Here is an 11630-nt window from a genome sequence, read left to right as displayed (position 1 = left end):
AGTTACAGAACATGACACACATATTACATACCCAGTATACATGTAGGTTATAGTAGCCATTTAAATTAAACTGATTATGATCACATGACACACATATTACATACCCAGTATACATGTAGGTTATAGTAGCCATTTAAATTAAACTGATTATGATCACATGACACACATATTACATACCCAGTATACATGTAGGTTATAGTAGCCATTTAAATTAACTGATTATGATCACATGACACACATATTACATACCCAGTATACATGTAGGTTATAGTAGCCATTTAAATGAAACTGATTATGATCACATGACACACATATGACATACCCAGTATACATGTAGGCTATAGTAGCCATTTAAATTAAACTGATTATAATCACATGACACACATATGACATACCCAGTATACATGTAGGTTATAGTAGCCATTTAAATTAAACTGATTATGATCACATGACACACATATTACATACCCAGTATACATGTAGGTTATAGTAGCCATTTAAATTAAACTGATTATGATCACATATGTACCGGTTACTGATATTGTGTCTCATTAAATAAAATCAGTTTCCCATCAGTAGTTCCTCTGGTATATAACATGTACAATGCTAAGCATCTATTGCTATAGGAAAAGGTTTATCCACATGATGTGCACATTAAATATATCTCCCAGATGTCAATCATTTGAGACTGATGTTCTTGTTTATATAATTCTCTAACACTCTATTTATATAAAGACTCCTTTATTCTGTAAATATAATTATTTCCTCTCATTTGTAAATCAAACGTACAACTCCTAACACTGGCATATTAATAAACAACACTGGGGGTGATTTTGTGCTGAATGGTTGTTTAAACTGGTCAGTATGAGGACAGATCTGTATGTTCCTGTGTTTTGTTTGGATTTTATCACATTGATATGAGAGAAAATGAGGTGCACATATATAGAGGAACAAAGGACAGCAGGAGAGCACTTCCAATCTGGGGATTTTATAACTGGAATTAGAAAGTATTATTTACAATAGGATCCTTTTTGATGCTTCTATTTAGAGAGTGTGTCCTCTTTAGGATAATTGTAAAAAGGTTTGTACACTGTGTATATAAAGTTTATTTGTGTGTAAATATTTGGTGTTTTGTGATACCTGATTACAATAAAAACCTTTTTTCCACTTTCTAAACATGTGAAAGTTTTCTTCCCTTGTGAATCCTTTCATGTTTTCTCAGATTACTCTTATGTGTACAACATTTTCCACACTCTGTACATGTGAAAGGCTTTTCCCCTGTGTGAATCCTTTCATGAGTTTTCAGATAACTCTTTTGTGTAAAACATTTCCCACACTCTGTACATGTGAAAGGCTTTTCCCCTGTGTGACTCCTTTCATGAGTTTTCAGATAACTCTTTTGTGGAAAACTTTTTCCACATTCTGTACATGTGAAAGGCTTTTCTCCTGTGTGAATCCTTTCATGAGTTCTTAGATCATTTATTTGTGTAAAACCTTTTCCACACTCTGTACATTTAAAAGGCTTTTCTCCTGTGTGAATCCTTTCATGAGTTTTCAGATAACTCTTATGTGTAAAACTTTTTCCACACTCTGTACATTTGAAAGGCTTTTCTCCTGTGTGAATTCTTTCATGAGTTTTCAGATGACTCATTTGTGTAAAACCTTTTCCACACTCTGTACATTTGAAATGCTTTTCTCCTGTGTGACTCCTTTCATGGGTTTTCAATTTACTCATATATGTAAAACTTTTTCCACACTCTGTACATGTGAAAAGCTTTTTTCCTGTGTGACTCCTTTCATGAGTTTTCAGATTACTCATATATGTAAAACATTTTCCACACTCTGTACATGTGAAAGGCTTTTCTCCCGTGTGACTCCTTTCATGTTTTCTCAAATTACTTATTTGTGTAAATCTTTTTCCACACTCTGTACACGTGAAAGGTTTCTCCCCTGTGTGGGTCTTTTCATGAGATATGAGATTTCCCTTGGATGTGAAACATCTCCCACACTCATTACATGTGAAAGGTTTCTCCCCTGTGTGGGTCTTTTCATGAGATATGAGATTTCCCTTGGATGTAAAACATCTCCCACATTCATTACATGTGAAAGGTTTCTCCCCTGTGTGGGTCTTTTTGTGATACATAAGGCTTCCTTTAGATGTGAAACATCTCCCACATTCTGTACACGTGTGAGTTTTAACAACTGTGTGAACTGTGTGGTGTTCAAGGAAATGCAAATTAGATGTGAATCTTTTCTTACATTCTGTACATTTGAAAGGTTTCTTATTTGTATGAACGATTTGGCTAGACTTAAGACTGCCCTCTTTTTTTAAATGTTTTGAAAACTCAGTAAATGTGTGTGGTTTATCCTCTGGGATAATCATTTCACTAGATAAGTCATAAATGTTGTCCTCTTGTTTGATGACTAAATTACTCTCTGTACATAATGATTGCTGCCCAGTTCCTGCCAATTCTCCATCTCCTTTAAATATCTGCTGTGATTTCCCCAATGTTTGTGAATAGTCATTAGTTTCTAAGACTTTTGGAGTTTGTGGTATCATTCTGATGCTTCCTGTAGTGAAGGATGGGTATGAACTATTCAAGTGATTGTCTACATAAAAAGAAAAGTATTAAAGAAAGTTTATTCTTTAAAATGGAATCCATCGTCTTACACAAATCATATTATTTATTTACACTCCATAAAATGGCTTCTGTTTGTGTTTATTTTTAAATTGATTAACCTGTAAATCACAAATTTAAACAAAGAAAGACAAATAATGTAAATATTTCTACATCATAATAAACTAAACCACTGATTACTGATGAAAATGATTTATAGCGCCGCATTAAATTAGGTGCAGTTGGATAATGTTCTCAGCCAGGGAAAAAAGTATATCTGTATTGTGGGCAAGATAGGTGGCATCTACCATCCTTATTTAACATTGCACAAGCAAATGCACATACAGCCCTGCCAGGCTCATGCTCAACCAGTAGGATGAGAATATGATATCTTAATCATCACAGACTAATAATTAGTGAGAGATGTTGTGAAAGGCTAAAGGAGCAGTGATCTTATGATACTTCTTAGCTTGCGGTTGCAGTTGTTTCATTTATATAATCAGCCAAAAATGTATTTGTTTAATAAGACTCACTGTGAAATTAAGCACACAAATCAGTGGCAGTTCTGGGGTGGGGAACACTTACTGGTAGAGTTCTGGGTGTTCCACATATGGGAACAAGGTAGGCGTAAGTGTAGTTATGGGTGTTCCATGAGTTGGGTCATGGCAGGGGAAGGTAGAGTTGCAGGTGATCTGAGAGCCGGTGTTGACACAAATGTTCTTAAAAGGTGCAGATATAAATATAATAGTTTATATTTGTTTAATGGGTGATTTATTCTATTTTCCTAGTAATTAAAGTCAGCATAATATCTATTTTACTCACCTAACACATATGAGTTCATGCTGATAACAGGCTCCAATGTCTGTGCTCAGGAAGAAGGTTCCCTTATTAACTCCAGTTACATCAATACCTGATATCTCTCAGTGCTCTGACCGTGTCTGTAAAAAGTATGTTAAATGGTTTAGACAGATAATAATAAATAATGGTTCTGATTAACTACGTATGGTATAATTAAAGGCACGCATAACAATTCATGTGATACAGATCAGCTGTTTAGGTTATTACATATGTGCTATTGATTCTGCACAAGGATTTAGTACAGTTAGCTCTATGGGTGTTACAGTTGCACCTTAAATATTTATCTTTCCAGAACTTTACAAGTACAGTATAAGCTCAGGAGTAGACAATCTATTTATGAGTGGGACAAACTACAACCTTACAAATATATTATAATCATTTTTCCATTATTTATATCAAAGAGCAGCACTCACACAAATGTTACATAAGAGTTGTTTATATGTAACTAAAAATAAAATGTGTAACAAAAACCACACACAAATAGTGATAATAATACAGACCAATATATAGTACCGACCAATATGTAGTAATATATCCAACGTGAAAAGAGTCTTTAATGGAGACAGTAGCACAAATACAAATAGTGATAATAATACAGACCAATATGTAGTACCGACCAATTTGTAGTAATATATCCAACGTGAAAAGAGTCTTTAATGGAGACAATACCACAAATACAAATAGTGATAATAATGCAGACCAATATGTAGTACCGACCAATATGTAGTAATATCTCCAACGTGAAAAGAGTCTTTAATGGAGACAGTACCACAAATACAAATAGTCCATACGATGTTCCTCAGAATGAAGAGAAAGAAACACATAGCATAATACTGTGTGATCTTCACTCCCCAGATGGAAGGCAGACCCAGAATACTCACATTAGTTAGAGCTTCAACAGCTCAAGGTAATCAGGTTTATTGTGCAGACCCCAGGCAGACTGGATACAGACACAGACAAATGCTTAAAGGGACACTGAACCCAAAAAAAACATATTTTGTGATTCAGATAGAGCATGAAATTGTAAGCAACTTTCTAATTTACTCCTATTATCAAATTGTATTCATTCTCTTGGCATCTTTATTTGAAATGCAAGAATGTAAGTTTAGATGCCAGCCCATTTTTGGTGAACAACCAGGGTTGTTCTTGCTGATTGGTTGATGCATTCATCCACCAATAAAAAACTGCTGTCCAGAGGTATGAACCAAAATAAAAAAAGCTTAGATGCCTTTTTTTCAAATAAAGATAGCAAGAGATTGAAGAAAAATTGATAATAGGAGTAAATAAGTAGAAAGTTGCTTAAAATGTCATGCTCTATCTGAATCACAAAAGAAAAAATTTGGGTTCAGTGTCCCTTTAAAGCAAATGAACAATTTATTAATAACAAAAGCTAAAGTTCTTGTAGATCACTAAGGGTAACAGGAAGAAACATACACAGATACTATGCGTGTGATAGTCCGTTGTTACAAACCGCATGAAGCTACACACTGTATCTGTAGTCTTTCTGTACCGGATAGGTACCCTCCTTGTGACCAATTTGTACAATGCTTAACAGACTCTACATTTTGTATTTTTCATGTGCTCCACCCCCAGTCCTTTAAATTCTCTTGGTCAGTAGTGAGTTGTCTTAAATCACACTGCAAGGGGGGGGGGGGGGGGGTTCAGAGAGACAGGCTCTAAAATGTTAACTTTTAATTGTTTTCTAGGACAGAGATAAGAAAAGGAAGCCTTTGTGTTTACATAGATTGATAACATAATGAAATATGATCTCTTTAATCAAGCTCAGCCCATTTAAAATGTTCATAAAATATATAATAACAAAATCAACAGATGCAAACTAACAATACAATTAGTGATGCACCAAAATGGAAATTCTGGACCGAAACCGAACCCGAAAATCCGGAATGCACTTGGCCGAAAACCAATACTGAAAATTTCTTTTTTCAAATTATTTTTCAATTTTTTTTTTATTATTATTTTTGCATAATTAGACTACTTAATGAAAAGCCCACACTTTTATTGAAAGTAACACACTAAAATTGGACAAAAATATCTTAAAACAATAATATGCTACAGAATAATTTTACCCAAAAAAAAAAAAAAACAGGCAAAAAATGATAATCCCATATCCGGCCAAAATGTTTCTGCGGCCAAAATTTCGGTGCATCCCTAAATGCAATGTAATAAAACTTACTATGAATTACTAGAGACTGCACTATTAAATAAACACCCCCATAGAAAGACCAGCGACGTGACATCTCCCCCAATCCGAGCCCCCACAACTTCCTAGCCTTGCACCCCCATGTGTGCCTTTCAATAGACTTCAAAAACAAAATTCTGGTAACCTTAATCTCATTCCTCTTGCATCTAAAGCCACTGCCCCCTTCACTTGTGCACTCTGGAACTCTCGCTCTGTTTGCAACAAGCTCACTTCTATCCATGACTTCTTTATCTCTCTCAATCTTCTGTCTCTCACAGAAACCTGGCTCTCTCCTTCAGACACAGCTTCCTCAGCTGCACTGTACCATGGGGGTCTCCACTTCAGCCACACGCCTAGGTCTGATATACACATACACATATATACTGTATACCCTTTAGCGGGTTTATATTTCTAACACTCGAGAACGCATGCTGTGATAACTTTTGTGTGCAATATATTTTTAATATGAGTGTAAGTGAACTTTATAATATATTTTTAATATGAGTGTAAGTGAACTTTATAATATATTTTTAATATGAGTGTAAGTGAACTTTATAATATATTTTTGAAGAGCTATCTGGAAATACCCAAATTAGAATTAAAATGTGTCAGGAAAGTTATAGCTACACCATGCCCAAGTACAAAGAGTGGTGTAGTGTGTATTAACCCTTCACTAGCACAGAGAGCTGCACAGTGTGTATTAACCCTTCACTAGCACAGAGATCTGCACAGTGTGTATTAACCCTTCACTAGCACAGAGAGCAGCACTGTGTGTATTAACCCTTCACTAGCACAGAGAGCAGCACTGTGTGTATTAACCCTTCACTAGCACAGAGAACAGCACTGTGTGTATTAACCCTTCACTAGCACAGAGAGCAGCACAGTGTGTATTAACCCTTCACTAGCACAGAGAGCTGCACAGTGTGTATTAACCCTTCATTAGCAAAGAGAGCAGCACAGAGTGTATTAACCCTTCACTAGCACAGAGAGCAGCACAGTGTGTATTAACCCCTTCACTAGCACTGAGAGCAGCACAGTGTGTATTAACCCCTCACTAGCACAGAGAGCTGCACAGTGTGTATTAACCCTTCATTAGCACAGAGAGCAGCACAGTGTATATTAGCCCTTCACTAGCACAGGGAGCAGCACAGTGTGTATTAACCCTTCACTAGCACAGAGAACAGCACAGTGTGTATTAACCCATTCACTAGCACAGAGAGCAGCACAGTGTGTATTAACCCTTAGCTAGCACAGAGAGCAGCACAGTGTGTATTAACCCTCCACTAGCACAGCGAGCAGCACAGACTGTATTAACCCCTTTACTAGGACAGAGAGCAGAACATTATGTATTAACCCTTTACTAGCACAGAGAGCAGTACAGTGTGTATTAACCCTTCACTAGCACAGAGAGTAGCACAGTGTGTATTAACCCTTCACTAGCACAGAGAGTAGCACAGTGTGTATTAACCCTTCACTAGCACAGAGAGCAGCACAGTGTGTATTAACCCTTCACTAGCACAGAGAACAGAACAGTGTGTATTAAAGTGCATGTAAACTCACTGATACTCGACATTCACAAACGTTTCATCATAAAAAAATAGCATAACTTTAATTCATGAATTTACTGCAAACGTCATATAATACCTATTTATATACCTATATAACTCCCAAAGTCTTGATTTCTCCCTCCGCCCGCCATTTTGTTCCGCTTTCTTAACATTGATTGACATTTCCCTAAACTAATAATGTGGCGTACCCCGTGGCGTCCAGCCCCCTTTTCATAACGTCATTTTAAATCTCTGCGCATGCGTCTTTTATATGCGCATGCGTATAACCACTTGAGCTGTATTTCTAAGCGATGCGCGCACACGCTCTAAGCATGCGCATATAAAGCCCGCATTCACAACCTCAGTGTATTTCACAGGACCTGCAAGTAAGTATCAATGCTGCGCCGCAAACTGTTTGAAATGGAAAATCAATAACAAACATATTCGGCACTTAATTACAAACGCATGCGCACAAACTGTAGCCGTCGTGAACGCGCAAGAGTGATACGTCATAGAGCGGGCGGGACCGCTCTAGTCGTTATACGCTGAAAATAAAGGAAGTTATGGATGGGAGGAGCGGAGCATGAAAACGGAGCAAAGTTAGTAACGTAATTATTAATTTATATGTTCCGTAGATATAAAAAAAAAATATGCGGTATTGATAATGGAGTCCATAAAAACTGATTTTGAGGGTCAATATGTAAAAAATTTACATCCACTTTAACCCTTCACTAGCACAGAGAACATAACAGTGTTTATTAACCCTTCACTAGCACAGAGAACAGAACAGTGTGTATTAACCCTTCACTAGCACAGAGAACAGAACAGTGTGTATTAACCCTCCACTAGCACAGAGAGCAGCACAGACTGTATTAACCCTTCACTAGCACAGAGAACAGCACAGTGTGTATTAACCCATTCACTAGCACAGAGAGCAGCACAGTGTGTATTAACCCTTAGCTAGCACAGAGAGCAGCACAGTGTGTATTAACCCTCCACTAGCACAGCGAGCAGCACAGACTGTATTAACCCCTTTACTAGGACAGAGAGCAGAACATTATGTATTAACCCTTTACTAGCACAGAGAGCAGTACAGTGTGTATTAACCCTTCACTAGCACAGAGAGTAGCACAGTGTGTATTAACCCTTCACTAGCACAGAGAGTAGCACAGTGTGTATTAACCCTTCACTAGCACAGAGAACAGCACAGTGTGTATTAACCCTTCACTAGCACAGAGAACAGAACAGTGTGTATTAACCCTTCACTAGCACAGAGAACATAACAGTGTTTATTAACCCTTCACTAGCACAGAGAACAGAACAGTGTGTATTAACCCTTCACTAGCACAGAGAACAGAACAGTGTGTATTAACCCTTCACTAGCACAGAGAACATAACAGTGTTTATTAACCCTTCACTAGCACAGAGAACAGAACAGTGTGTATTAACCCTTCACTAGCACAGAGAACAGAACAGTGTGTATTAACCCTCCACTAGCACAGAGAGCAGCACAGACTGTATTAACCCTTCACTAGCACAGAGAGCAGCACAGACTGTATTAACCCCTTTACAAGGACAGAGAGCCGCAGAGAGTGTATAACCCTTTCACTAGCACTTACATTTAAACAGCAGTTACTATCTCATTGCCTGGCACAAGCAGGTAAATAACATACACTAAAAGGACAACATTTATAAAAACTGATAATTTTTCAGCAGTTCAGAAATAAACACAAACTTATAATCACACAATACACACAGCCTGACTCACTCACCCAGCTGCAGATGTACAGGAAGTAAGGGGAGGAGAGATAGAAAACTACAGTTCCCAGAAACACCCTGAGAAGTCACATGTCAAGCAGCAGCCAATTATTCAAACAGAAAATGTGTCTCTATTTCAAAGACGGGTTCATTAGAATGACAGAAACTGAGCACATTGTCCCTGTTATATTCTTCATTAGCAGATAACAGTTACACAATATATATTATTAACACTAGTACATAACAGTTACACAATATATATTATTAACACTAGTACATAACAGTTACACAATATATATTATTAACACTAGCACATAACAGCTACACAATATATATTATTAACACTAGCACATAACAGTTACACAATATATATTATTAACACTAGCACATAACAGTTACACAATATATATTATTAACACTAGCACATAACAGTTACACAATATATATTATTAACACTAGCACATAACAGTTACACAATATATATTATTAACACTAGCACATAACAGTTACACAATATATATTATTAACACTAGCACATAACAGTTACACAATATATATTATTAACACTAGCACATAACAGTTACACAATATATATTATTAACACTAGCACATAACAGCTACACAATATATATATTATTAACACTAGCACATAACAGCTACACAATATATATTAACACCAGCACATAACAGCTACACAATATATATTATTAACACTAGCACATAACAGTCACACAATATATATTATTAACACTAGCACATAACAGTCACACAATATATATTATTAACACTAGCACATAACAGTTACACAATATATATTATTAACACAAGCACATAACAGTTACACAATATACATTATTAACACTAGCACATAACAGTTACACAATATATATTATTAACACTAGCAGATAACAGTTACACAATATATATTATTAACACTAGTACATAACAGCTACACAATATATATTATTAACACTAACACATAACAGCTACACAATATATATTATTAACACTAGCATATAACAGTTACACAATATATATTATTAACACTAGCACATAACAGTTACACAATATATATTATTAACACTAGCACATAACAGTCACACAATATATATTATTAATACTAGCACATACCAGCTACACAATATATATACCGTATTTTCCGGCGTATAAGACGACTTTTTAACTCTTGAAAATCTTCTCAAAAGTCGAGGGTCGTCGTATACGCCGGGTGACTTTTTATAACCCTTATTATAACTGAGTTATTTAAGCACCAGTGAGCTGTGTGACGTGTGGGGAGGAGTCAGACACGCTAGTCACACTGTGAATGGATTGAGTTGCAGCTCCTGGCCCATACCACCCTAGATAGGCCCCCGGCTGTGCTGGCCAATGATGCGCCTTGATTGCACAGAGCAGCATGACGTAGTGGTCGCGCCGACACAGACTTCAGGTGGGAAGAAGAGTGAGCAGGAGGGAGCTGCTGAGAGTGACTTGTTTGTGGCGTGCTGCCCTGCCCTGCCCTGCCGAAGACGACAGTGAATCCAGATTCAGGCAGAAGTGGTCTGTGCGACTGCGGTGCACTGGTTCAGACTGAGTGAGCGAGGTAGGTCACGGTGACAGCAGGGCAGCAGGACAGGTTATATGGGGGTTATATTGACGCAGCACATCGCAGCAGAAATTTTGACGCAGCACATCGCAAAGCTCCAGCTACTAATATGATATACGGTAATCAATCATATACCGTATATCATATTAGTAGCTGGAGCTTTGCGATGTGCTGTGCAGTCTCAGTCAGACAGTCAGTCAGCCCACCGTCAGGAGTCCAGTCCTGATGAGGGGTCCCACTCCCTACAAGGGCTGAAAACAAAACACTAGGAAGGCTTTACCGTACCGTACTTTAAATACCGTACCCGGTATCTTTCTCTGCTAATCACATTTCTTTCCTGCACAATTTGCTCCGTAGCAGATGTCACATGACCGCACTGGAATTTGGATGTCTGGCTGTAGTGTAGCTGGTCATGTGACATCTGCTACGGAGCAAATTGTGCAGGGAAGAAATGTGATTAAAGGGACAGCCTTCCACTAGAGTGTTTTTTTTTTCTGCTGAAAGTTTTACAGACACTGTGCTAGTCTGTGTGTTACAAATCTAAGGGAACTGTTTCATGCTGCTATATACTATGCCTTAATGTCTCCTCTGCTCTGATAACCCTTGCCCATCTGAGTAATATGGATTATGTGACTCCTCAGTGGTTAAGGAATTTCTTTGCTAACTTTGCTCACTCTCCCTCTTTCTCCCCCTCTCTCTCCAACCCCCATCCCTCTCACTTTTTTTCTCTCTCGCCCCATTTCTCCCTATCCCTCCCTCTCCTCCCTATCCCTCCCTCTCCTCCCTATCCCTCTCTCTCCCCCTCCCTCTCCCCCTCTCTCTCCCCCTCTCCCTCTCTCCCTCCCTCTCTCCCCCTCCCTCTCTCCCTCTCCCCCATCCCTCCCTCTCCTCCCTATCCCTCCCTCTCTCCCTCCCTCTCTCTCTCTCCCCCTCCCTCCTTCTCTCTCCCCCTCTCTCTCTCCCTCTCTCCCCCTCCTTTTCTCCCTCCCCCCATCCCTCACTCTCCTCCCTATCCCTCCCTCTCTCCCTCCCCCCTCTCTCCCCCT

General features: G+C 38.1%; 1 protein-coding gene across 1 annotated transcript in view; it reads right to left on the bottom strand.

Moving 5' to 3' along the window:
- Positions 1–346: 346 nt before the first annotated feature.
- LOC128661275 (zinc finger protein 585B-like) overlaps positions 347–11630 on the bottom strand; it is a 129719-nt gene continuing 118435 nt past the window's right edge. Inside the window, exon 3 of the mRNA XM_053715549.1 lies at positions 347–2605. Coding sequence (XP_053571524.1) covers positions 1172–2605 — 1434 coding nt within the window. The 3' untranslated portion in view covers positions 347–1171. The remainder of the gene's footprint in view (positions 2606–11630) is intronic.

The sequence above is a fragment of the Bombina bombina genome, chromosome 5 (genome assembly GCF_027579735.1).
Source record: "Bombina bombina isolate aBomBom1 chromosome 5, aBomBom1.pri, whole genome shotgun sequence".
NCBI lineage: Eukaryota > Metazoa > Chordata > Amphibia > Anura > Bombinatoridae > Bombina > Bombina bombina.
Note: the sequence above shows the minus strand (reverse complement) of the source record. Positions and strands in the feature narration are given on the sequence as shown.